The sequence below is a fragment of the Tauraco erythrolophus genome, chromosome 5 (genome assembly GCF_009769465.1).
Source record: "Tauraco erythrolophus isolate bTauEry1 chromosome 5, bTauEry1.pri, whole genome shotgun sequence".
NCBI classification, from domain to species: Eukaryota; Metazoa; Chordata; class Aves; order Musophagiformes; family Musophagidae; genus Tauraco; species Tauraco erythrolophus.
This window is the reverse complement of record NC_141469.1, coordinates 3,554,510-3,581,777: the sequence shown is the minus strand read 5'-3', so window position 1 is coordinate 3,581,777 and position 27,268 is coordinate 3,554,510. Positions and strand designations below refer to the sequence as shown.

General features: G+C 45.7%; 2 protein-coding genes across 4 annotated transcripts; one reads left to right on the top strand and one right to left on the bottom strand.

The window, feature by feature from the left end:
* Positions 1-192: 192 nt before the first annotated feature.
* GTF2E2 (general transcription factor IIE subunit 2) lies at positions 193-26,963 on the top strand. 3 transcript variants are annotated; one of them, XM_086611695.1, is made up of 8 exons: positions 193-222; positions 775-941; positions 12,512-12,603; positions 13,152-13,259; positions 14,893-15,075; positions 15,571-15,664; positions 25,018-25,133; positions 26,168-26,963. In XM_086611695.1, exons 2-8 carry the CDS (start codon positions 779-781, stop codon positions 26,285-26,287), a joined length of 876 nt encoding a protein of 291 aa, XP_086467821.1. In that variant the 5' UTR covers positions 193-222; positions 775-778; the 3' UTR covers positions 26,288-26,963. The 3 variants fall into 3 exon arrangements, with proteins under 3 accessions (XP_086467821.1, XP_009990254.2, XP_086467822.1); XM_009991952.2 differs by lacking the exon at positions 193-222 and having other exon boundaries at positions 672-941; XM_086611696.1 differs by lacking the exons at positions 193-222; positions 775-941 and adding an exon at positions 11,398-11,425.
* SMIM18 (small integral membrane protein 18) lies at positions 5,579-5,872 on the bottom strand. Its single transcript, XM_009991951.2, has one exon. It carries the CDS (start codon positions 5,870-5,872, stop codon positions 5,579-5,581), a length of 294 nt encoding a protein of 97 aa, XP_009990253.1.
* Positions 26,964-27,268: the final 305 nt, after the last annotated feature.

The following is a 27,268-nucleotide window of genomic DNA, read 5'->3' as shown; positions in this document are numbered from 1 at the left end:
CCAGACAGACGCGGCTCGGGCAGCACGTTTATGCTTTTCACTGTGTGAAATTTAATAATAATAAAACCCCCTAATAAAATCAGTACGCCCCTCCCCTCTCTGCCTCATAACTTCCGGGGCGGGGCGTGCTCCCTCGAGCGCGGGGGCTGCCGGGAACGTCGCGTGGGCCAATGGGCGGGAGGGAGGCGGGGCTCGGCCTGCGCCTCGCGCTGCCGCGGGCGGGTGAGCGGGAGCGCGCGGCGCCGGGGGGCCCGCGGGGCCGTGAGGGGCGGCGGGGGGGGGGAAGAGGGTCGGAGCTCAGACTCCGGCCGGGCCGTGCGGGGCGGGGGGAGAAGCAGGCTCCGGCGGCGAGGAGGGGCGCCTGCCCCGGGCCCGTGCCTGCCGCGGGCGCCGGTAAAGGGGGCGGTGGTTTGCGGGCGGTCGGCCGCCTCGTTGGCGAAGTTTCCCCTCGCGTCGGTGGCTTTTACGTTCCCCGTTAACGTCGGGTGCCTCCGAGACGGGCGGTCTGGCCGGCAGCCCGCCCCGGCGCCGCTCCGAATCGGTGCGGGCTCGGCGGCGGGTTCAGGAACCGGCTGTTCCCCCTTCGAGCTCTTCCCTGCGGTTAAGGTTGCGTTCCGGCGCTTGGAATCCCCGGGATTTTCGCAGAGCCTGTGCGCGGGAAGAGAAGGGTGCGAATAAGAAATAAACAACTTAGTGGGCAGAATGGCTCCTCTTAAATGTCTTGTCGGCGCTAATGTTTATTCCTTGCCTTTTTCCTCCGGCTTCCCCTAACAGAATTATGGATCCAAGCTTACTGAGAGAGCGAGAGCTGTTCAAAAAGCGTGCCCTCTCCACGCCGGCGGTAGAAAAACGTCCAGCGCCGTCTTCTGACTCCTCTTCCTCAAAAAAGAAGAAGGCAAAGGTAGAACAAGGCGGCTCCTCGAGCTCAAAACAAAACACAGGTGGGCGAAAGTCTCCTGATAAACAGCTGCCTGCTGTTTTCTGCTGTCTGCCTCTAAGCTGTGGTTTGGTAGTGTAAATTAGTCTGTCTGTGAGTTTTGCTAGTGGCTCTTGTCGTTCTTTCTCTTAAATTGTCACTTTTTGTCGAGAAATTGTCTTGTGCAATGGGAAAAAAAACACTTTTGCTACCGTGTACGTGTGTCAAGCCTCACCCCGTGACTTGTTCGCTCTCACTCGGTTGGAGGAATCACTACTGCCAGAATATTATTTGGTATGAAGCTGAACTTTGATTTATGGATTTCAGTGCTTTCTAGACCCGTGGGACAAGCAGTAACAGTGGTCTCCTTCTTTTTGTCTTTCTGGCACAACAGCACCTAAAAATGTTGGTGCTATCCGTCCATGAGATGGGTTTTATAACTTACATCTTGTCTGGCTAGTGTGTCGTGATTAGTTCTGATTTTACCTGGCAGCTCATCCTCATTCATGAACACCGTGGCTTCTGGAGGTTTCTGTCTGCTTTGGTCGGGAGCTTTGTCATTTCCCTGGGATGGCGGTGCTGATAACACATCTCTCAATATCGAATAAGTCATTCATAAAGCAGCACCAAAACAGTCAGAGCAAGTGAAAAGTGCAGCAGCTGGAGCAGCGCGGAGAGGATTTGTGTGCACGCAGCGGCGTGCTCTCTGTTCACTTTCACGCCTAACTTGGGGGTCCTTTTCGGTTCTCTGAAAGCACCGACAGTTCCCACATGCACTTCGAAGTAAAACGAAATGTCAGGAGTTACTAAAACACAAGATTCCTTGTTGTGCAAACTGATTGCACGCTCGTATTGTGAATACCACGTGTGGCTCTCCTAAACTCCGAAAGAAGCAACAGAGCTAAAAACAGCAGAGAAAAACGTCAAGGACGATGGGAGGAGCGGAGCGGCTTCTGTCTTGAGGAGAAGAGTAGGGAGTTTGTGTATGTATCTCCAGCTTCTCAGGGCACCAAATACAGTTACCAGCTGGACATTTTAAAATAAATCAAGTAGACCTTTGCCACACTCTCCTCTCAAAATAAAGTTCTACATGGAACGTCCTAAACTGTGTATCCTGAGTGAAAGCAGTTTGCTGGGAAAGAGGGAAGGGGAGGCAGGAAAAGGGCAGACAGCTCACTTGTGAGTCTGATCTGGAGGATTTGAGTAGATATGTGGCCAAGCAGCAGAGCAGATAAATAAAATGTAATTTTGTTTCTGTGATTTTGTGGGCTGGGTATTTTTTTAAGTGCTTTTGCAGCTGTCAGATGATTAGCTTGCACAAATAGGAACGTGTGGCTGTGAGGAAATAACACTTTATCTTTTATGCTGCTGGCCTCATTCCAGATGTTATCAGAAAGGTTTCAGGCTTTCTAGACTGTTTTCATGCAGAATGAGTTCAGTTGCCTTTCATTTTCCCCTGGAGAGTATTTACTAACTACTGCAGAGGCAGCAAGGATGGAAGAAAAATAACAGAGAGCAAGCGGACCAACTTTCTTTCTCTGGTTGTTAAGAGTTGGCTCAGAACAGACGTTCAGGCTGGCAAGCCACTGAACGTCTTGAGCAACCACGAGGAGCACGAGTGGCCCTGTGATGCTGCAGAGTCAGTGTCTTTGGCCTCAAAACCCACTTGTTGTTTGAATTGCCAGGTTGCTAGGTGCCTGTCAGGATAGGTGTGTGTCAGAGATGGGTCTTGGGGAGGTGGAGTTAAAATCTGATGTTGAAGAATCCCTGTCCCACCCACCCCGAAGAAACGGAAATTAAGATGATCAGTCCTAGTTTTGTTGTGCGGTGACCGCAAAGACAATAAATAACGTCACAATGAATGTGTGCTGGCATTGATACTCTCTGGGTGCGTAGCGCTTGCAGGTTCTCCCTCGTTCTGCGATTCTGTGACTCAACAGAACTTGCCCATGTCACTTTTTTGGGGAGGAGAGGCATTGAGATCCTGCTAATATTCAAATCACTGCATAGCTACATCTGCTCTGCATGTGAAGATTGGTTGTAGACTTTCCAGCGAGAGCAGTTATTGCTATAGTTATTTGAAATTGTTATTCAAACAAGTTATTTGGAAAAATTCAGAACTGCCTTGTTTACTCGGTTCAGAATAGTAACTGGAAAATAAACGAAATAGATCATATCTGTTTGTTTCTTTTTATTAACGAATAGTAAGTTGTGGCTAAGGTGTCTTTATCTTAACACCTTTGTTTTGAGGGTCTTAGCCAACAGTGCTCAAGAGTTGAAATCTCCAGGAGCTGTTTCACCACTTAGTCTACACGTGAGAAAGGATTGTCCTGAGGCTCTAGGGCTGTACAAGGGGACATCGTTGTCTTCTGTGCCTCGTGCGGACACCCAGCCCCCTGGATAGATCTGTGGAATAAGTAGCTGGAATGAGCCCCGAGATTTTCATTGTGTGTGCTTCTCAGGAAGGCACAAGAAGACAAAGCCGGCGTAGCAGAGGCTGGCCGCCTACTTCCTGCACACTGCGTTGTGTGCAGCCGTGATGAGCGTTCCGTAGGAACACGGCGAGTGGCCAGCAGTCCTCGTTGCCGTTGGGAGCGTTTGCTTTCAGGAAAGAGGCGTCTTAATTAATCCAGTGCGTGTTGGAGCGGGACACCGGTCTTTCAGGGCTGACACTGTCAAATGTGGCAGAAGGTAAGGAGGCATCTGCCCAGCGTCCCTGAGAGCAGAAGGCTTTATCATCACTGACGTTATCTTCATCGTACATCTCAGGGCGAGTCCTTAGTTCTCTTGTACTTTGTCAGATTCCGTTAATTGTGCTTATAGTTTGATTTTTACCTAAAAGCCTTCTCTGCACGTGGGACCGGTACTGGTGAAACTTCACCGTGACAAGCATGGCTGAGATGAACGATTGCAGCGGTAGTCGTGTTGTTTTGGGATTGCAAGAGGGAAATTGCTTTTCCAGGTGAATCACTGGACTAGCTGTGCTGGTTAGCAGTGCCTTGGGTGTCTTGGGACTCCTTCTCACCAACCAGGAAGAGCACAAGTCAAATTAGTAAGTCTTTCATTGTGTCCAGATCTTCTGGAGCTTCGGCAAACTGAACCTGATAGAGGGAGTTTATATATTAAAAAAAAGAAATAATTATAGGTACTGGTCATAGCGCAAAAGTGTTTCTGACACGGCTCCGTTGCGAGATCGGCGTTGTAACTTACTTGTCCCTTTGACCATTAGGTGGGTTTTGTTTCCCTAATGACAGGAATATTATTTGTGTTTTATATAGCTAAAGCACATCTTGTCCCACACGTGGCTTTGCTCTGGGACGTTTCTCTCTGGGTTCAGGAGTGCGAAAGACTTAACAAACATTACTGATGGCCACGCTGTCGGACACCATTATTACAGTTGTAATTTCTGATACAAAACTTAGATGGTTTTAAAAACAAAAGACACGACGTAGCTGGAGAAGAAGAAAATAATCCGGTGAGCGAGAGGTCTGAGCGTTAACGCCGCCGGTTTGCGAGAAAGGCGTGAGCGGGAAGGCTCTGGGATGCGTCGGCAGGCGGACGAAGCAAGCTGGGATTCCCTTGTGCAAAATGAAGTCACTTCTCGCTGTGCGTCCCTCCTGCCGTCTCTAGCCCAAGGCTTATCCTGACGTGGCCTCCTCTGGGAAGCGTGTCGACACCTGAGAGCTGCGCGCAGGCCGGATGAAATTCCTGTCGTCGGTGCGGGAGTTCCGCGACCCGTCTGCTTGTGTTCTTGGCAAGAACCCAGTCAGTTCCAGTTCAGCTTTGAAAAGTTAAGATAGAGATGATACACCCGGCACGTCTGACTCCCTGTAGTGTTGTGGTGATCACAGAGGCAGCAGCCTTGGGGCAGAAAAATGTCCCTGTTTCTTCTAGACCGTAGTGCCACTACAGTATTTTTGGGGGGAAACAGTCAGACATTCTTTAAGTAGTGCGTTAGTCCTGTCTCGACAGCCAGAAGTTGTTAAACACGTTGAATATGATGTACGGGGAGAGCAGTTCTCTGGAACTGGAGAAGGAGAGGGAAAAAGAGTCAGATTGTACCACGGGAGGTTAGAAAAGACCGTTTTAGGGATGTTTCATGTTGGCTTACTTTCCCTCCCACCACCCTCTCTTCTAAAAACAAGAAACCTGCGATAAGAAAAGCTGCCGAAGGCAAGGATTCCCACAAGCCTCTCCTGTTTCATGGAATCTCTCCCCATTCAACCCTATCTCTTTTTTTTTTTTCCTCACCCCTTGAATGTCTTCCCTGTCTCTGTGTGGTTGCCCTCAGTGCTGGGACGCTGTTGTGGCTTTGCACTGTGTATGATCGGGTTGTTGAGCATTTTTATAAACGTTTTCTCCAGTTAAGCAACATAGTTTTATGCTTGTTAGGCAACATTCAGGTAGACAAAGATCTATGCTAGTAACTCAATATAAACAACAAAAGTTCATTTAAAAACAAAAAATCTTTTCTTCCCCCGTAACGTTGCAACAGATCATCCTTCTGCTAAAGCACTCGGAGTGCCTTTGCCAATTTAAGTTCACATCCAGAGATAAAATGATAACCGTTGCTCAAAAAGCACGTGGCTTGCTTATTCGTAAGGTACAAGAGGCTTCATTGAAGGTGTCAAACGTTCTTCCGGCACTGCTGCTCAGTCCGTCCTACACCACCTCCGTTTCACGCTTCCTGAAGCTGTTTATCATTGCTCTTACGGGATTGGGTTCGTTCTCCAAGTCTTTCACAGTTTTATTTTTCACACAGCAGCAACAGTCTAGCAGTTCGTACAGGAAAGCCAGCACCACCAGAGAAACTACAGTGAAGATGAATATGATCAGAATAATAAAGCAGGCAGTGTTCCAGTTATCATGGAAAGGGTAAATTTTCTGCACTTGAAAGCCCACATACTGGGAAACGGATGTAGTCTCGTTCCAGTGCGTGGCGTTGAGGGTCGCCATTCTTGAAGTGTTGTCTTTGTGCTCGCTGTCACAGATTTGGGGGCTGAAACAGAAAAAACAAAGCTGTTGAGGACTCTGTTGATCAAGAACATGCTGTGATTTTTATCCCAAACTGGAAGAACTTTGGCTGAGACTAAGTGCTCACACCTCCTATAGACATGGGTTGTTGCATATTCGCTCACAAAAGTACCAAACGCCAAATGTGCAACTTTGTGATTTGTCTGGAACGTTTATTTCGGTGATGACTGGTCCACGCGTGCGTCGTGTAGTGTAAGTTAGTCTGGGATGAGAGCGCTTCGTGTCTTTATTTCAAGTATATGCAAAGGCAAAAAGGTTACAAGGATAATTTTCAAGGTATACAAGTGCGTTCAACGACCTGTCCGTCATTGGTCTTGAGGTCGGAGCTTGCATGGTTGTGAAAGCCCTCAGCCTTTTTTCAGCATTCTGGGAAAAATGAGATCTGTGTACGGCCCTCTCGTACCTGAGTGATTGGAAGAACTTAATACACGTTAATGTCATTGGAGTTTGTTGGCTTGTTTTGGTTTAGGTTTAGGTTTTTTTTCTCCTATTTGAGACAAAGCAATCACTCTTTAAAAAGAGATGGATAAGTTGTCACTCTTTTGGGAGATGCTTCCAAAGAATGGAACTGAACTTTTGGCTGACCTTCTAGTACAAAATAACTTAAAACTCAAAACCCCAACCCTCCTGAGGAGTTCAGATTTCTTGTTTTCAGCTGGGTTCCTCGCTTAACTGCTAGGAAAGGAGTGTCGTCCTTGGTGCAACACCATCTGTTTGTACCCAGCAGAAGACAAGACTGCTTTGCGGTGTGGGGGAGAGATGAAACAAGAAGTTGGTGTCAGCACATCCGCTTTTGGCACGAACGGTATTGCTGTGGAGAGGTGCTGGTTTGGAAGGGCCGTTGCTGGAAAGTGGGAAAGTGGGCTGTGCCTCAGTAATTTCTGTAGTGTATCCAGAACAAAAAAGCAGTTTTGTCTGTCTCGGAATTTCTCTGCGACTTATGGAGAAGTAGGCAGATGTTTGGCTGTAACATCTTTACAGTTACATGTCTCTTTCCCCCCCTGCCCCGGTGTCGTTCTTTCCCTGACTTTACCTTCTAAAGCTGAGGGGAAATTATCTTCATTTTGGTGTATAGTTTAATGCCATAAAAAATGTCCAAGAAGCCGCAGCAACTTCTGGTTACCTGTCGTAGCGTATTGTAGGACACCATAATAACCTTTGAGTCCTTCAGGCAATTTAGAAGTGGGTGCAGGAGAAGGAGATCGAGTCAGATCTCCGTATTCCTTTGAGGGAACGTTTGAGGAGAACTTTGAGGGAATTCGAGCAGTTTTTAGGTGAAACACAGTGGGAAGCAGCACTGTGCCCCGCATGTCTGCCTGTCACCGAGCGCACGCCGGCCGAGGGGCCGCTCGCAAAAATGTGCTTTTGTCTGCTGGAGCGCCCCCGAAACCGTGGGATTATGGAAGGGGAAGAGAAAGTCGAGACAAGAACTTTGTAGAAACCTGGAGACTTTTCCAACAAAAGATTTTTTTGCTTCGAACGTAAAGCAAAAAGTGGAAACCTAGCTGTGTTTGTTAGAAAATGGTCCTGGCGACCCGTATTTAGTTTAATTTCACTCACTAGTCAAAACTACGGAATGAAGGGGTAAGCTGATGTTTCCTTCATTAAACTGTGCTCACAGGTAATGCCTTAATGAACCTTGCGTATCCCAGAAATAATTCTGCAATCAGCCTCTTCAGGCAGTGGGAATTACAAAATGCCTGACCAAATGGGAAGTCACAAAGGTGAAGTGTGCTGGTGTCTACTAAACTGGATGACTTAAAGCAGTCTGAGCACCCGTCGTTATTTTCGTGTTATTAAAAAAAAAAAGGTATTGTGAAAACCAGGATGATGCAGCCAAACCAGCTTGTGATTTATGGTTCAAATATTATACGTTTTGTTCCTTATCCTTCTGTCTTCAATGGATTCAGCTTTGTTGTTGGGAAGCTACCTGGCGTTAGCGTTTGATACAGACATTTATTGGAGCGCTTGCAGTAACTTACTGTTTCCTCTGTTAAATCTGTAACTGAATATACAAAGTGTGAATGAGAGGGATAGGATTCATTAAACTGTGGATTTTTTTTTTTTCTTGAACAGAAGTTTACAGAGCAAATCCAAACTAAAAATACTCCTGAGTTTAGTTGGCTTGGTTTGGTGACGGTCTGGGAAAGAAACTCAGCTGTCCTATTTGGTGGGGCTGAAAGTCAGGAGGGGTTTTTGAAGAGGGGGTCTGAAGGCTTATTTGAAAATCTGTTGGGGGAGAGAAAGAGACAGGAGGCTGAATAAAAGGATTTGGAGTCCCCTCTGAGGGATGATTAAAACAAGCAGGATTTAAATGCCTGTTTTAAATGGCAAGAGAATGTCCTCAGGAAAGAAAGGAGTTTTGTTTTGAACCGTTGAAACAGATCTCTAAGACTGAGGATTTCGTTGGAATCTGTTACGTGTAAGTTTGCTCACTCTGTGAACACCAGGCACAAAAGTGAACCGTTTGTGCTGATGGGAAATTTAGGATTTTAGTCGTTGCTAAAAGCCATGGAGGTTGGAGGCTACTGGAGAGACTGGACACGTTGACACTGCGTAGCCGGAACCCTTTGCCGGCCCAGCTCCCCGCCAAGGCGGTAGCTCCGTTCCCGAGAGGAGAGGAGCATCTTTGGCACGGCGTGGCTCCCCGGGCAGGAGTCCCTGCCGCTCGGCTGCCGGCGCCGTGCCGCAGCCGGCCCTTTCCCACCCCCCAGCCACCATTAGGGCAGCGGTTTGCACGGCGGCGAGAAGCTCATCTTTGCTCAGGGAGATGGAATTTAATGCCCTGTGCCGGAGGTGGTTCGTGCTTCTCGAGGATGATGATGGTCTCTTGAGATTTGAATGAGGGGAGGCAGATAAATATCAGCTGCTCGTTGCTGTAATTATTAAAATACAAGACTGAAGTAGCCGTCGCCGAGCCTTCAGAACGAACGCAGCATTAGTAAGGGCAGCGTCTTTGAAAGCTGTCAGAAATGGTCTTGTTTCATCCAGTTCTACTCATTTTGTAACAATACAGTTTAAATTCCTATTTTAAGTCTCATTGGAATGCAGTTCAGCTACTGTACGTGTCCAAAATGCAGGGAGTTAAATATTTAATGGATTGGCTTCTGTAGTATCTGTATTAGGTTTTGATTTAAAAGCATCATCATCTTCAGACGCTGCAGAGGAGCAGCTTTATTTGAAATGGTATTCATGGAGCAGAGGGAAATGACTGGCAAAAAAATCATTTCAGTGGAGTACTGTTTAAGTCCTGTTTAAGAAACCACTGAGTAGACATCGTGGGGTAATAGCATTTACAAACCTCAGATGGGTTCTTACCTGTCTGTTTCCATGGTACCGATCGCTGCTCCAGTATTTACCGGGATAATAACATGCAACTGGATTTTTTTCAGACCCTAATGTACCAAATTTCTAGAGCAGGATTCTAGCATGTCCACAAACACAAATCTGTTTAAGGCAGCTTAATTGATACAGTTTACCCAACACCCACCTGGGAGGTCGGTTTCTTAAATTTCGGGTTTAGCTGTCTTTGTTTTAAGGAAAATCCTGTCGCTGTCATTTCGGTAGAAACGTATAGAATCTGGTACAAGGAACGTGAGGCTGCAGGAACCAAGCTACCTCCCCAGTAAGCACAAAATCCATTTTGCTTACTGAATCCTGGCTTGCCATATTAGCTTTTCTGTAAGATGGAGCGGTCATCAATTTTCCATTAGTGCACAGATGGTGAAAGTGCTTGTCCTGTCGTGCCAGGCAAGCACCTCCGCGTTCAGCGGCGTAAAACCCTGCTTAAACCTAGAGAAAAATTATTCTGCTTCTAAACAGCTCGTTAAAGGCATATTTTCTTTCCGTCATCGAGAGAAACCGAAGGCAACGTTATAAAATGATGCACACCTACCTCTCGGCTGAAAGGATGCTGAACGAGCGCCGGTCTGGTCCCTTTTTTTTTAACGCAGCCTACGGCACAGCTAAGATGGAGCTTTCCTACCATTGGCCAACGCGTGATGCTGCTGACGACTTCCTTTAGACTCATTTGCATCGAGCCCTCCATCCCAGTGGTAAATCATTTCACAAACGTGGCTCTCGCTGTCTTAAATAAGAAACAAACCCCTTCCCACTCTTGGTTTGTTTTTTTTTTTTGGGATGCTCTTTGCGCGCGATGAGCTCATTAGCGGAGAAGCATACCGGCAGCCGGCATCCCGCTTCGGTTTGCACCGGAAAGCAGCCGCTCAGACCGTGACATTTGAAGTGTTAATATCTGCACGTTTCCAGGTTGGCTCGTCCTGCCCTGCAGCAGGCTGTAGCCAGGCAGATTAAAAAGATAATCTGCTTGATTCAATCGACAGAACAAATATGGGATAAGTCATCTTGGCTGTTTGTCTTGCCTCTGAATTTATTTCGGTCGCTTCAGACCTCTCGTTACACACGTGTTTATTTATTTATAAAAAGGCCTGTACAGACATAAATTTTTAATGATAAAAGGGGGCGCTGGAGGGGAAAATCCCTGTAGGCTGTATTTTCAGGGGGAGCTGGCTTTTGTTCTTCTTCCTTTTTCCATCTTAATGTAATAACAGAATAATTGATTTAATAATAGAATAGAATGTTCTTTTGTAGCTGGAGTTCTGTGGATTCTTCTACGTTAATTTTGGAATCGGCGTGCTGCGCAGAGCCTCTAACACGATGCCATGTAATGGCTTCGCAGTGACCGAGTTGCCAAGTTTTAGGTTTGACATTTGTTCCTTCTGCATTATGGTTTTTGCTATATTAGCACCAGTTTCCATGAAGCCTTCCCAATAATTATTGCAATTTGGAATTTGACTACATCCAAGAATACCTCTTCGTCGTTGCCTTTTATAGTGACTCACAGATCAACTTTGAAGTTGTTTGAGATGCAGCGGGACAGGCATGAAAACAATTCATCTAAAGCACAGTGACTTTGGAAATGGATTTTGGGGTTTCCTGTGAAGAGCTTGGCAAAGGCATCGAAATTTTAAACATGGTGAAGAGCGTAACACACTTTCTCTAAGCCTGCTGCTTACTCGCTGGAGGCGATGGGTCTTTGTCGAGCATCTTAGATGCATTTGCTGGAATATAATGATTTTTTTTTTCTTTCTTTTCTCACCACTACAAACCCCTGAGCTGCCTTCTCCTCCTTATCACCACTCTCATCCATACCTTCCAGCTGCCCAGCAGAGCAAAGACTTTGCTTAGCAGCTCTGCTCAGCACCCGCTGCAACCTCTCCCTCGGTCAATAACGCTGACTTTAATTGTTCTTTTCTCCCCCTCGACTGACTTTTTCACAGAAATAATAGGAGCTCAGTATCTCTGGTACACGTATGTCCTGTCAGATTTGATGAAAAATCACCAATGGATTAAAAAATTCCTGTGGTGGCGAAGAGGAAATGTTCTTTTTGTGGAGTAAGTGAAATTCTGCAAAGCTATAACCATTAAATTTGAGCAACATTATGCTGGTAACAGGTCTGTGGCTTTCAATAGCGGTTTGTGGATATTTCCATTTCCTGTGCTGTGCTAATTGCCACGGTTAATGAAATAGCCATTAACAACCTTGCAAGAATTTTTGAAACAAGCTTTGCACACTAGCAAACCTCACAATACATGAAGACAGAACTAGACTTGACGACAAAGAGGATTCTGAATTGTTGTTCCAGTGGTGCAACACATCAAGCTGAATTGTTTTGAATGTGTGGGGTTTTTTAAAATAAATTATCCATTAGTGCTATTTTTTAAAAAAAAAAAAAAAGCCCAGCACAACAAGCACAGCCTTCCTTTACCTGGTGTGTAACTGTTGAATACCATTTTGGAATAAGTGAAACTGGCTGCTCCTGTCTCAGGAGCACGAAGCCATCAGTAGAGCTGGTTGTTGAGCAAAAAATGCAGTGCACTATTTCAACGTGAATGAAATATAGGACAAGGGGTAATGGTTTTAAAATAGAGGGAGGTAGGTTCAGGTTGGATATTAGGAAAAAATTTTTTACTATGAGAGTGGTAGAACACTGGAACAGGTTGCCCAGAGAGGTGGTGGATGCTCCATCCCTGGAGACGTTCAAGGCCAGGTTGGACAAGGCCCTGAGCAACCTGATCTAGTTGGAGATATCCCTGTTCCTTGCAGGGGGGTTGGACTAGATGACCTTTGAAGGTCCCTTCCAGCCCTAACCATTCTATGATTCTATGATTCTATGAATTCACGTAGCGTTACCGATTGTGATATGTTCAGCCACGGAATTAAACGTGTACTCACGGTAGTAACGCTGCAGTTGCTCAGTGTTTCCTTAAAGGTCGACTCCCAGTAACTTCATATTTATGGAGCTCTGCTCAGAGGTGTTCCAGAGCAGTGTCTCTTGACAGGTAACTCAAAAATCAACACAAAATAAAATCAACGCGTTTGCTAGCACAGTGTCCTCTGAGGTGACCGCCCCTGAAACATGCCTTTCCGTCCATAGTTGTCTTTCGGAACGCTTATGGAAGTAGACTGAGAGATGGAGTGCAAAGCCAACAAGGTGGTGTTGAAAGCGTCGTTGAATTGTTTGTTTTCTCCTTTTGTAGATCACAGCAATGGATCGTTTAACTTGAAAGCCCTTTCGGGAGGCTCTGGCTACAAATTTGGAGTCCTCGCTAAAATAGTGAATTATATGAAGGTACGGTGTTTTGGTGTGAAATTAAAATGGTTTTAGATACTGTAGTTAGTTTTTCTCCTGTGGTCGCTGAAAGATGCTGAATATTTCAAACTCGAAAATTCTTTTACTGCAAGAGGGAGAATTTCAAGAAACTTGCTTGTTAAATTCAAAACGCTGTCAATAAACAAAATGGTCAGCATACTGTTCCATTACTGAAATCCTAATTATTCCAAGTCACTTAAAACCCAGGATAACGGTTTTTAGTTGCAGTAGAAATAGGAATTGCAAAACTCTGTCAGCTTTTAGGATTCATGAGCTGTTTATCAGAGTAACTTATAATTTGGTGCTTGACAGGTGACTCAGTCATCAATCTCAGCTGGTACTAACTTTTTTCCCTCGTATTCTCAAAAATCCTAAATTGAAACCCCTGTGCTACGTGTACTGTGTCTGTCCTGGTTTTGCAAGAGTCGTTTTGTCAGCACGTTACACCAGTTGTAGTTACTTAATGATAATTGAGGCACTGAATAAAACAAGTACAGAACTCTAATAGATCCTGTTTACTTTTGCAGACTCGGCACCAGCGTGGTGATACGCATCCCTTAACCCTAGAAGAGATTTTGGATGAAACGCAGCATTTAGATATTGGACTCAAACAGAAACAATGGTTAATGAGCGAGGTAAAAAACCCGTGTGTTTATATTTTAATTAGAGATAAAGGATTGTGATAAACCTGAATTATCCACGTTTATTTAATTACAAGCTCTTTAAATATGTAATCCCCCCTGTTAAGAAAGTACGTTGCGTCACGTCTGTCTGTCTTATACTTCCTGCTGTTGAGGTCACTGTGGAACGAAAGCTATTCTGACATTTTTAAGGACCTGTTAGAATTGTCACACAGAGAGTACATTTTAAGTCAAGGGAATTTATTGGTTACTAATTTTATATAAACCAGCTGTTTTTCTTACGGGATTTCTTTGAAAAAACATTTCAAGTGGAGAGCTCCTCCAGTATCAAGGATGTTAAAATAGCTAAATCATAGGACTGTGGAACAAAAGTCACAGGCTTACACTTCTTTATTACCTAATGAAATGAAGAATTCCGATGTGAAATTTATGTCTGAAATGGTGGGATAATACCAGGTCTGCAAATTCCACTGCTGGAGTTCATTAGTCTCACTCTAGATGCTAGGTTTCTGTCTTACAGGTTCACTGTAACTGGCCACCATATTAATCTTCCTGCTTAATTGAATGTCATCATGGAATTTCAAGAATAATAAATCAGCAAAATACCATATTTGGTATTTATACTCGATCGGCGTACCTGGTTTTGCTCAGATCATATTTAAAATCCTTGCAACAGAGTGGTAAAGGCTGTTGAGACACGGAGGAAAAAAAAGTCTCTGCGTAGTAAAACCACGATGGTTTTAACTAATCTATCCTGTAGCATTCCTTTGCTACCAGTAGTAATGTTCTGGGATACAGAAACCTCCAAGCTGGCAGTGTTAGTTGTGATGGAAGCTTGACTTTGCTGAAGTCTTTTGAAAGGTAGCTCCAGGTTTTTTCCATAGTGAACCAGAATATCAAAATGGAATGAAAAAGCTCTTCCTAAGAAGTGTATATAAAATTATCACTGATTTGTTACTGGATGAGAAAAGGTGAACAAATACCCTGCAGTGCCCAAGTTAGTCACCTTCTCTGTTACGGGTGTTTTCTCCCTGCTTTTGTCTTTCTGTGTCTCTTCTCTTTCTCCTTTCAGGGTCAGGCTGGCATCTGCAGAAGAAACTAAGTAGGGTTGCCCTCTGTTACAGGTGAACTTCCATTGTGGTACTGGCTGCACAGCAAAACTGATTCGGGGAATATCTTAAAACATTTCAGTTGTCCATCAGCTTCTGGTCAGCTTCACTCTGACCTAGGTAAAATCCTACTGTGCAGGAGGTCGGCTCTTCTGAATTTCTTCTACAGCTGCTGGTGCCAGTTGACAGCAGTTGGCAAAGACTGGCTCCTGTTTTGTTCATCCTTTTCTCAAAAAAGAACACGTGCAGCTTTCTGCCGGAAGAGGCGTCACGGACCTTGGAGCCCAAAGGCACGAAGTGAACGATGCTAAGCCTCCTTTGTGCTTTACGTTGTGGAGAATTATGCTTGGGCTGGTGGATCTAGGATCCAAGGATTTAAAATCCATTTCAAACTCAAACATCCAAACTGGCAGCCATAACGTGTGGCTGATGTGCTCTAGCTGCTCGGAAGCACAGTACAAAAAAAAGTGCTAGCGTGTGCTCTTTTGCAAGGTTTAAAATTTATGTCCTTATTACAGGCTCTAGTCAACAATCCCAAAATAGAAGTTGTAGATGGGAAGTATGCTTTCAAGCCCAAGTACAACTTGAAAGATAAAAAGGCTCTGCTCAGGCTCTTGGACAAGCATGACCAGCGAGGGCTGGGAGGAATCCTCTTAGAAGATATTGAGGAAGGGCTGCCCAACGCACAGAAAGCGATAAAGGTGAGTAGTGCGTGTCCGCGATTCCGCGAGGAGCCCGTTCCCCTTAGTGCCTCGGAGGGGAGGGAGTGGCTAAGAGAGAATTTCCTCCTGAGTTGTTTCTGTTCTTTTAGTACTCAAAAGCTATTTCAGAATGTCTAATGTTGCAGCTGTTTCTGCATTTCCTTTGTTTGCATTGCCCTTCGCTTTCAGATTTGGCAATGTCTCTGCACAGCTGTCAAACCTCTTTCTCCCGAAAGATTCTTGATCTTCCGCGTTCCGACTACAGGCGTTTAGTTCTGCTTTTATACCTTGATCTCAGTTCTCCATGTCTCATCTTTGCTTTCTTGGTGTACTTATCGCCAGCATCCGCTTTCGATGCTTTTCATTGCCGGTTACTTTGCTGCTTCTCTGGTTTGTTGGGCTTTTCGTAGCGCAAGATCTCGGTCTGTTTAAATTGGAATCCTTATTCTTGGAAGCAAAGTGATTTTGAGTTGTTCTTTCGCATTTGTTTTTGAGGCTTTAGGGGACCAGATCATCTTCGTTAATCGCCCCGATAAGAAGAAAATTCTTTTCTACAATGACAAGAGCTGCCAGTTTACTGTGGATGAAGGTAGGTCATTGTCTACCTGTGTTTCCACGATAATTGGTTCGAACTCATCTTAAGCACCTACATGTATAAGCAGTTTTCAGGTGTAGCAGTCTTTTATGGTGATAATGGAACATTAGGTGTATCCAGATGTCAGGAGAATGGTTTATATTAACACGAGACTAACAACCCTAGCAACTGAGCTCAGGGGTAGTACTCTCTGGTTTATGATCCTCCTGGTGACTGTGCTAAGGCACATGGAAAATAAGGGGGTGATTGGTGACAGCCAACATGGTTTCACTAAGGGCAAATCTTGCTGGCCTTCTCTGATGGGGTTACAGCTTTGGTGGATAAGGGAAGAGCAACTGACATCGTCTACCTGGACATGTGCTAAGCAATTGACACCGTCCCGCATGACAACCTTTTCCCTAAACTGGAGAGACGTGGATTTGAAGGATGGACCACTCGGTGGATAGAGAATTGGATGGATGGTCGCACTCAAAGAGTTGCAGTCAAAGACTTGATGTCCAAGTGGAGAACAGTGAGAAGTGGTGTTCCTCAGGGGGCAGTACTGGGCCCGGTGCTGTAACATCTTTGTCGACGACATGGATGGTGGGATTGAGTGCAGCCTCAGCAAGTTTGCAGATGACACCAAGCTGTGTGGTGTGGTGGACACGCTGGAGGGAAGGGATGCCATCCAGAGGGACCTTGACAGACTGGAGAGGTGGCCTGTGACAACCTTGTGAAGTTCAACAAGGCCAAGTGAAAGGTCCTGCACATGGGTTGGGGCAATCCCAAGCACAAGTACAGGCTGGGCGGAGAATGGATGGAGAACAGCTCTGAGGAGAAGGACTTGGGGGTGTTGGTTGATGAGAAGCTCAACATGAGCCAGCAACGTGCACTGGCAGCCCAGAAAGCCAACCATGTCCTGGGCTGCATCCAAAGCAGTGTGGGCAGCAGGTCGAGGGAGGGATTCTGCCCCTCTGCTCCAGTGAAACCCCACGTGCAGTACTGCGTTCATCTCTGGGGTCCCCAACACAAGGACATGGAGCTGTTGGAGCAAGGCCAGAAGAGGGCCACGAAGATGATCCGAGGGCTGGAGCACCTCTGCTATGAAGACAGGCTGAGAGAGTTGGGACTGTTCAGCCTGGAGAAGAGAAGGCTCTCGGGTGATCTTATAGCAGCCGTCCAGTACCTCAAAGAGGCCTGCAAGAAAGCTGGAGAGGGACTTTTTACAAGGGCGTGTAGTGATAGGACAAGGGGCAATGGATTTAAACTGAAGGAGGGGAGATTTCAATTAGATATAAGGAAGAAATTTTTTACATTGAGGGTGGTGAGGCACTGGAACAGGTTGGTCAGAGAAGTTGTGGCTGCCCCATCCCTGGAGATGTTCAAGGCCAGGCTGGATGAGGCTTTGAGCAACCTGGTGTAGTGGAAGGCATCCCTGCCCATGGCAGGGGTTTGGAACTAGATGATCTTTGAGGCCCCTTCCAACCCAAACCATTCTATGATTCTGTGATGGATACATTGGAACATGGCACCAGAAAACCAACAATTCTCTTCAAGTATTGCAGTATAGAAGAGAATGAAAATCACCTGACTGTGACTAAAATGGCATCTAACATTTGGCTGTGTAAAGGGCAGCCAAAAAAAACCCATAAGAATGGCTTCTGGGTGCACGTTTGTTGAGGTTTTTTTCCAGTTTATTAATCACGTGCCTTTCATTGGTGAATGCAACGAGAAGCCACGAACGGAACAGAAGGAGGAAGCAAATGGGGAGGAGATGTGAGCAAAAGTCCTGAGAAGTGGTAGTTTACAACTGGGAGAAGAGTGCAGATGTGGGGAGTGCTGCTGCCTAGACTTGGAGTGGATTTGGGACTTCAGAAGTTCAGCATGTGTTTTCTGTTTAACAGAGAGTGGTAAAATCCTTTGGTGCCATGTGCCTGTTTGTGCAGAGAAATTAATTAGACGGTTGGGGCGTGTTCCAGTAATTATATTTATGCCAACGTCAGATGCCCGTAAGTAGGGAAAGGAGAAGGCAATCTGTGTCAAAAGATCTCATTTTAAATGACTCAGTGACACTGAACACTTCCTGTTGTTAACATAATGTTCCTGTAACGTGCCACATAGAGCCATCTTACCATATAACGTCACATTATGGTAAAAAAAGAAGAGTTTTGATAGAAACTTGAACTAGACCGTAGAACAAAGCATAAAGCTCTCTTTTTCTTTGTCTAGCTCAGAGAGACTCTTCATTTTCCATAGAATGAAGCAACTGGGAATGTGTATCGTTAACTTATTTGTTATGTACCACGCTTGTACCCTCAGTAATAATAGCTTTCTTCCACAAAGATAATTAAGTAGATGTGACACCTACAGCATTTAAGAATATAAAAATTGACTCAAAATATTGAAGCGAACTTCGTTTTAAACCATCATTTCTGTCACTTCTTGATAGTAGCAGTCAGAACTAGACGTGAAATGCAGAATGAGAAGCCTTTAGTCTGCATTCACTGAGGAATTTGTAACCTCCGGAACGACCGTGAGTTTGCCCTTAACGCTGTCATCCTGCTCAGATAGTGTCTCTTCCGTCCACCAGCCCACAGCTTTTAGGGATCCAAACATGGCCAAAACATATAGAAATCAGTGCTATTGCAGTAACTGTTAAGACAAAGCTTTTAAGTTTTTAGCAGCTACTGGTTATATTACAGTCACAAATGCTTATCATTTCTTCTTGTGCATTTTTTCCAGCTAACTGGCACCCAGCCATCCTACAATTTGAGTTAACAGAGGGAGATCTCTACCCTGTTGCTCTTAGTTTTTAATAACTCCAGGATTAACTGTGAAATTTAATGAAAGAGCCCATTTTACTAAGACGTAGCAAGAGATGTCTGCCAACTCTTCCATCAGGTAGCCAGTATAAATCCAAGTCTGCTCATATACATTATGTTTTAGCACACCCAGCACGGATCTGTGTTTAGGAACAAGCAATGCAGGCTGTTGCTATGAAAGGGGGGAAAAGATTAAAAAAAAAAAAAACAAACCCAAACAAACTCTAAAACCCCTTGAGACAAAGCGTTTAAGCTGTTGGGTTCAATCTCCGGATGAAGGCAGGCGTTTAAGGAAGGGACGGTGAGCATCCGGATTGCTTGTAGTTCAAGGTGGCTTTGCTGTCTTTCATCTGCAGGTGGCAGCACCTTCCCATCTGATCAAAAAGTGGTTTTTTGTTCTGTTCCTCCTGGGTTTGCTTTTTCTTTTCATGGGGATGATGATGCTTTGTTCTGAGAGGGGACAGGAATACTTTTGTGCAGTTTTGTGATCTACCTGCTTATGCCACAACTCTTAAAACACTCCTGAGTGGGTTCGCTTACTTACTGCAGCTGGAATGGGTCCTTTTTCCATCCCTGTTGTCCTGTGATGAAGAAAACCCATCCTTCCCGAGCAGTTTTGCTTTATGATTCTTTCCAGAGCACCAGAAGCATGTCTTTTAGGTAGAATTGTCTGTGTACAGGATGAGTTATGACACGTTTCTGCGTTAGCGGTGCTCTTTCAGCTCATTATCTCCAGCAACGTTAAATCAAAGTTTCTAGAAGGCTGCAAAATAAGCCTTGAAGTGTTGTCGGACTCTTTGATCTAGCAGCTGATGACAGTTCAAAATATGTTTCTAGTTTAATCTTTATCCTTAGAAATGAAGGCTCTGCGCTCCTCGGTGCATGATTCTGCCACATGACACTCACCGGTTTCGAACACATGTTGGCTGAGATGAATATCCTCTGAAAGTTCGGCGCCCTCTCCCATCGCTGTCGGAGCTCCATCAGGAGTCAAGCAGAGAAAGAGGAGCTGCAGGGGCAACGTGGGGGTTGCTGGCTGAAGCAGCTGGGAGGAACTGCTTTCTGGCAGTGCCTACCTCTGCCCTGGCTCCAGTTGTTTTCATGGCTGAAAAACCTTTCAAAAATAAATCCAAATGTACTGCGGCAGCGGTGCGGTACCTATATATTGTGATCTCAGGGGTACTGGAAAAGGTTTTTTGCAGTAAGGAACGGCTTTTGTTCTTCCTCTTATGTGATTAGCCAAGGAAGGTTCAGATTGCATGTGTTCCTTCTTGACTTCCTGACCAATTAATCTTCTGTCAGTAGCGTGGAGCTGAAAGCGTTTATAAGAGCCGGGCTAGATTTCAGGTGCTTCAGCCAAGTCAAGCACTGCCTTTTTGTGCTGGGACTAAGCACCGTGCGTGTGAACCAAGCTTTCACCCGTGCAGGCTGAGTTCTGAAAGGCCAGTGTGATTGCTTAACTCTTAGAGATGGTGTCTTTCACATCTGAATGCAATATCGGAAGTATTTTAATGCCTAAAAATTTGGGTACTTCATTATACATGGTTTCAATATTCTTCCTAAGCGCCTTTGAACAGATTTAAAGAATGGCCAAAGCCTCTTAAATTTAACGGTATAAAAATTGCTTGGGATCAGTGATGACTTACGGCTCTGGCTTTGAATTCCAAGGTGGTCCAGGGGCAGCACAAATTAATATCAATCACCTTTTTCCTTCTAGTATAAATCTAGTGCTGTGTTCCCTGGGACTGTTAACGCAGCAGGACTCCCATCTTCCCCGCAACTCAGTTATTTCTTCCCTTCTGCCCTGTTATTGTCTGTTCTTGTCCTGTGCTCAGATTTTGGCTCAGCTCAGCGAAGGTTTTTAAGCTGTTATTAATCTCTGGCAGATTTTATTACCAGCGTGATATAGCAGTTTATCTCCAGAAGCCATCTCAACCTTTTTGCTAAAGCAGGTGAGGCAGTCAGAAGTGCAGGGTAAGCTGCGCTGAAGTCACCGCGCAGCCATTTACCCATGACTTTGTTCCCCAAATGGAAGCGTTTACAGAAAGGGAACGTGAGTATAATCACTCAGGGAATGGCAGCACGAATTGTTTTCGTATGTGAGGCACCCTGCGATGCAGTGAAGTTGAGGGAACTGTGCATCCTTACCCCTCGGGTATTTCGGAGAGAGAAGGCGTTTGGAAAATCTTTGTGTGCTGCCCTCTGCTTTGCTGCGTGTCGGTTACTGCTGGTCAAAGCTTCTTGTTTTAAGTCAGTGCATGCAGACATCACGATGCTGGAGACGTTAGCAGACGTCTAAACTGGCCTTTCTATCAGCTCATGGTGTCATTCCCTCCCCTCGTTACTTGAAAGACCAGAAGTTATCGATCTGGAGGAGCAAGGGAGTGAGTAGTGTTGATTCTGTCAAGCTTCTGAGTTAAAATATTTTAGTGATCAAATTGCAAGATATTGCACATAGGATTTGTTCTTAGTCCAGGCAAGACACCAAGCACCTGCCTCCGGTACCAGGATCACAACTTTTTGCCTCTTCTGAGGAAGAGCTGCATTGGCATCAGGACTTAAAAGCTCCTCTGAAAACATACGTGTCTCCTTGTTCTCATGTTCATAGCACTTGCGTTGCTTTCGCCAGAAACTCTTTGGAAATCTCTCCCTGGGGGATTTTTTTCTGGGCTCCATCTTGCCGTAGAAGCCTAAGCGGTCGGAGAAGTTGTCAGCTTGTCTGAATGCTGCCTGCTGTGGTCAGGTGAAGCCTTGCTGTCTTGGCTGCTGCGCGGTTTCTTCCCTTCCTTAGCTATCACACACTTGTTCTGTCTGATCTATCAAATAGTTTAGTGGCTCTGATAGAAGACTCTCTCACCTTTGCCGTGCTCCAATGATGTAAAGATCACCTAGCAGTTGACAGGACATGGAGAAGGAAAATTGGATGTGCTCTGTAATGGTAACGGTTACGTGCGCGGCAGGAATGCGTGTATCTGAACCTGTTCTCCATGCCTGACTGAAGCAGGCCAGCGTGTAGTGAGCTTCCTGCTCCAACAATCCCCTTCCCACCCCTCACACCAGTACCGAATTCCCTCCACCCTGTCCACAGAGAAAAGAAAGACGTTGTGAAAAAATGGATCAGGCATATGGAAACCATCTCTAGGAGCTGCCTTCTCTCACTGTCGTCTGCTCTTCAGACACATCAGCTCGTCACAGCATTTTTCTTTCTGTCTTCTCCCCTCCCCAGAGACAGGTCAGCCTGCCGCATCCTCCAGCTGTAAGTGTGGACACTTCCACAGGTGGTGGAGGACAGGAAGCAGGTTGTTGCGTGACAGCAATGGGCTCGTCGCGTGCCATTTTCTCCTACCTGCCCCCTCTTGTGAACTGCTCTTCACAGGTGGTGACCCCCTTTGTTGCTTGGAGCCACCACGAAGGCCAAGGTGACCGTATTTCAGATGCTCCTCAAAGAAGCTGGAGAAATCTGTCTTGGGTCAAGGGTATGAATTTTGAGGTGCAGAAATACCACAGCTACAAATGTGGAGGGTTGTTTCGTGAGAGCTGTCGTTCTTGCTGACTTTTCCCATAGGTTCTCATATTTCAGAGAGGATGTCACAATAATTCAGATAGCGTGTTCCCAAGGTCTCAACTTTCACTAGCTGATAGGGGCATAGTCCTTGGGGACTTCCGAATAAATCTGACAGGTAATGTGGAAATGGTTCAGTGCCAGCCAGACAGCTGCTCTTTTTCTTCGGTTCTTGCCTTTTAGCTCGGTGTCTGGTGTTACACGGAATGGGCTTTGGGATGAGATGACAGACATACCATCTCCGTTTCCCTTTAGGTGGCACCCTAAATGCAAACAGCCGTATGGAGGGGGGCAGCTCCATACTCTTCTCCACCTTCATCCCGTGCTTTTAGTTCTGAACCAATCCTTTAATGCTGAGTGCTTCCATGGCGGGGCCGTGTTGTTGTGACTCCCCCCTTTCCTAGGCAATAAGGTGTTTTAACGCCCTACATGGAGCTTCAGCGTGGGAAGAAGGTTCTTTTGCAGTTACCGCAATCAATCAGTAGTGCTGAAAGCATCCTGATTTATGGAGGAGTTTTTCAATGGAGTTGCAGAATACTGTGTAGTGACTCTGGTGGGGCCAATTAGTGGATTAAATTATCTGTATGTGAAGTCCATTTCAGCTCTGCGGTTTTGATTCTTGATGACTGTTAGGTTCGTGTTTCTTGGCCGAGTGTAAAAGGTGAACGTGAAGCTGTAATGATAGCGTAACCGCTGCATTACAAGAAACGCGAAACGCCGTGGTTAGATATTAACTGCGATCTGCACTTCTCTGCATGCTGATCCTTGAAGAGCTGACCATTTATTTTCTAGTGTTTAATCTTTCACTTCTGTTCCCCAGAAGAATGTAGACCAGTTTAACCTTAAGCACCTATGCTCAGCAATTTTTTTGGTGTTTTTTTTTTTTTTTGGCGTCGGGGTGTATTTGTCCATATATCTTGAACTCCAATAAGGAGACACGTCATCTGTGGTTGTGCAGAACATGGTAAATAAAAGGACACTGTCATGTAAAAGTTCAGAGTTATCAAGTCCCTCAGCTGCTGTCACCTCGTGTACATGTGCCTGTCGTGCATCTTGGAGGACTGACCTGCATCTCATCAGCTCCCATCGAAGCCGTCTGTGCAGGGCCAAAGGCATTATAGCACAGCACAACCTCCAAGTGTCTCTAACCGGGATCGGTTTAATAGTCCTGCCTTTACGTGCAGCCTTGTCGCCTCACGTGTGAACTGCAGAAACGTGTGATTTGAGATAACGGCGACTCGCCGAGCGCGATACTGCGTTTGCACCCCCGTTGTCTGGTTCATCTTTCCGCCACCACCGGCTCTCGGTGTCCAGCTGTGTGCAGCTTGGGTGTTGAGGACAGGGAGGGGGCATGAACAGAAAGGAAATAGCTGGAAAAAGCATGTTCTGCTCTCGGGACTTAATCTGAGCGCTCATCACTGAGAAATCTCTCTGTTGTCCGTTCGGCTTTGATCGTAACACAACCTTCTCCGCCTGCCGCAACGGGATTAGGTGAGAGCTGATCTGCGATAGCGGGTACCGCGAGCTGTGCCAAAAGCCCGGAATCACACTCCAAATGGATGAGCAGACAGAGAATGTCTTGACTACAGTGTCAGCCCTTGCGTTCAGTTAAATCAAAACTGCCATCTCGATGATCCCGCCGTGCCGTATAGCCTCTGCGAGAAGCAGGCTGTAACCTGCAACCAAAAGTGGTGCTTTGACAGGATTTAGTTCTCTTCAAAAACGCTGCATTACCAAAAATGAACGTTGTTATTCTTCGCTGGAGAAACTCCTTTATTTCCTGGAAAGCTCGAACAGCTCCCTTGCTGTTGGCAATGGGAAGAAAAGAAAGACCTGAGTCTTAAAGCGCGTACTTTCGTACAAAAACCAAGATGCCTTAGGAAGGGAACCGGTCCGAGCACGGGAACCGTTAGGTACACCTTTTGTACGGCACCGTTTCGTTGCGGTGCCCCTGGAGCCAGTGTGCCTGTGGCAGAGCGTCGCCGGAGCGTTTCATCGCCTGCCACACAGGACAGCTTCTTAAGCATGCAGAAGTTGGGGTTGTTTTGACAACTGTATACTAAATTTATCTGGAAATAAAGGGAAAAATTGAGTCTTGCCTTGCTGTGTGCGCCTCGTGTTTTATTTATAGTTTGTTAGCCAAACCTGCTGACAGGATGTATCTGACTTAACTGCCTGGGGAATGAAGGGAGGTAGGATCGTACCAGCCTCTGCCTGGAGAAGGCATTCCAGAGGCTCTGCGAAACTTTACATGCGGCAGAAAGTGTGCAGGCAGATGGCAGCTGCTCTAATTAAGACTTACTGTCTCTGTCTTCTTTCCTGCTGCTGTGGCTTTTAAGGTATCTCTCTTCTTTTTAACACCAGAGGAATTTTAGTAATTTATTATCTGTACAGCGCGGTACGTATTATATTGCAGTGATGAACGAGCTTAAACCCACTGAAGTCAATGTCTTGAATCTTCAGTAAATTGGACTGTGAGATGACGAGTCTCCCAAGACAATGGCAGCTGGAGATGTGTAAATGAAGCTGCCCTTTATGGTTAGTTATTACCCTTCACCAAGATCTTTTGAACCGGGGCTTATAAAACACGTTGACAGTCTACACAGCTGTAGAGATGGGAGGCAGAGAAAGAGACTCCGTAGCAAATTAACGTTCAAAGCACGTTGCCCGTGGGTGCTGAGATGCTGGAGTGCCGTTAGCACGGATGAGGATCAACTCATCTTTTCCCATTAAGCACCGGGGGTGGTTTGTTGTTGTTTTGTTGGCTGAGGTTTGGGTTTTTTTGGTGTTTTTTTGGCGTTTGGAGTGGGTAAAGGCTGTGCTGATCGAGTTCCTGCTGGCAGCGATCCCTGCGTCTGTACGGTCACAGGCTGACGTGCCAGAATGCTTCGGTGTTTGAAATTGAGTCTTTTTCCCTTCGTGCGGGGGCTTCGCCCGGGATTTGTTCACTGAGATATAAAAGGAAGGTTCGTTTGGTGTTGCAGAATTTCAGAAGCTGTGGAGGAGCATTCCCGTGGATTCTATGGATGAGGAGAAAATCGAAGAGTATCTGAAACGACAGGGTATTTCTTCCATGCAAGAAACCGGACCAAAGAAAATAGTAAGAGATACAGATTACAGATCTTTCTAGGAGATTTCCCCCTTCCTGACCCCGCAGTGTTAATCCCAAAACATGTCGGTGAGCCTCTGCACAGCTGCTTTGTGTAGCTCGGGGAAGCGTGACCGATTTTTAAGAAGTTGCAAAACACAATGCTGTAGCCAGCAGTCAGTGTTTTTATAACTTGTTTGAGCCAGTGTAATCCAAGCAGCATCAAGAAGAGGGAAAATGCCAGAAATCCCTGTGAGCTCCAAAGTGGAAGCTTCTACTCCAAGCTGTGCAATACATAAGGAGTAGAAGAATCATTACTTTTTTTAGGAGAAGGATGGGGTTGGGTTTTTTTCACTTTTCTGCTAAATAGCTTTGAAATCCTGATAGGAACTATGTAACTTGCCTCCCACCACACATGCATCGTTCTCCAAACTGGGTGTGATACACTTATCTTTTACTGGGAGGCCAAAATGGCTGCAGGCTCTCCAAAGATGCTTTCTTCCTGGCTTCAAACAAGTATTTTTTTAGCATTTATTTGTGTGTGATATACCACGTCTTTCCTCTTCAGCACTCGGCTTCAAACTGCCCTTTCCTGGGAGCCCTTCCCCACAGGACTTATTCCTGGTTTCTGCTAGTCCCTACACTAGATGCTTTAATGCCTGTCGTCATGTAGGCACTCCTCTTGGATTCCTCTTATGCTAAATGTGTCTTTGACCACGTAATTGTGGATGGAATTATGGGGCACGTACCTTGTTCCGTAGCTGCATGGGAGCGTTTGGAAGCTGCACTTATAAACACCACCTTTACTGCTGTTGCATGGGATACGGAGGCTCTGGTCTGTCCCCAGGGTCGTCTCCCTGCCTGGATTTGAATCCAACGCTGTTGCTTCTCACAAAAACAAGCGAGGACCTTCCCCACCTGCCCACCCCTGGTTGGAGCAGGGCTCTTCTTTTTTAGAAGTGATGACTTGTGCAGCATCACCCGTCAGGTCAGATGTCGCAGCGGGAGGGCAGATCTTTTTGACTTCTGTTCCTTTCTTCTTGCAGGTTCCTATTCAGAGGAGGAAGAAACCCGCTTCTCAGAAGAAACGTCGCTTTAAGACTCACAATGACCACTTGGCTGGAGTATTAAAAGATTACTCCGATGTCGTTCCTGGCAAACAGTGACCGGTTGAGTTCTGGAGCAAACATGCATTTTTATACACTCGAGCTCGGTGTCCGCTCGCAGGAAGACTGACTGTATATAGTAATGTGATGTGTTTCCCCCATCCCAGCAGCTGCCGAGATGGAACAGGTCAGTTTAAGAGCAAGTATGAACTATTAAATTTAGAATTTAATTTAATTAGCTAATGGGAAATGTGTCTTTAGGTAAGAGGTTCTCACCAGTTGCCTCTTGGCATAGAGTGATAAACAGTGCTCAGCATGTAGTGCAGGAGTTCCTGGTCAGTGTTTCACTCTGCTTTTACAGTGCTTAATGGGTATTTACCTGAAATTCCTTCCAAGGGGCTTTCCAGCAGAATCGAATATGGCATTTGTTTTACCTATATCAGGAAAACCTTTTCCTAAAATCACTGCAGGCAAGTTTCTTTCGCAGTCAAACACACCCACAGTTTGTGTGCTCCTTCCTTGCCATGGGACTGAGCTTTACTGAACAGCGGTGACATCTGAGGTGCAAACTCAGAAGAAAACCCTCTCCCCAGCTCCCAGCAGGCTACAGGGTGGCAATGCTGCTGTAGCTTCCGAATGCTGATCAGAAATTGCCCTCGGCAGTTTCTCCTCACTGTAGTGGATGCACGTGTGTTGCGCAGTGCTGCACAGTTCTACTGTATGGACAGGAGGGAAATAAAATGACAGTGTAATACTGAAGCAATTTTTTTTTTTTTTTTAAAGTAATAAACTTACAATGCTGGTTTCCAGTGTTGCCTCCTTAAAGAATGAGTGAATCAAGGTCTTTTTGTGCTTGTTGCGTTTTCCTTTTCGAGGAGGTAAAGGAATCTTTGCTATGTTTTTATCTTCTCAATGACTTATTGTTCTGGGCTGTCAACTTTTTCTCGTTCTTGGTTGGGGAAAGGGGAAGAACCACCTTAAATGAAAGCTCCCTGTAGATGCCTGATGTTCTCTGCAGTACAAACCGACGTGGAACGTGGC

Bases quoted from the DNA above. Each gene is read 5' to 3' on its own strand.
- GTF2E2 (XM_009991952.2), top strand. From the start codon at position 734: ATGTTTATTCCTTGCCTTTTTCCTCCGGCTTCCCCTAACAGAATTATG. The intron at 13,260-14,892 runs GTAAAAAACCCG...TCCTTATTACAG, and splicing joins AACAATGGTTAATGAGCGAG to GCTCTAGTCAACAATCCCAA. The intron at 15,665-25,017 runs GTAGGTCATTGT...TTGGTGTTGCAG, and splicing joins CCAGTTTACTGTGGATGAAG to AATTTCAGAAGCTGTGGAGG.
- SMIM18 (XM_009991951.2), bottom strand. From the start codon at position 5,872: ATGGCGACCCTCAACGCCACGCACTGGAACGAGACTACATCCGTTTCC.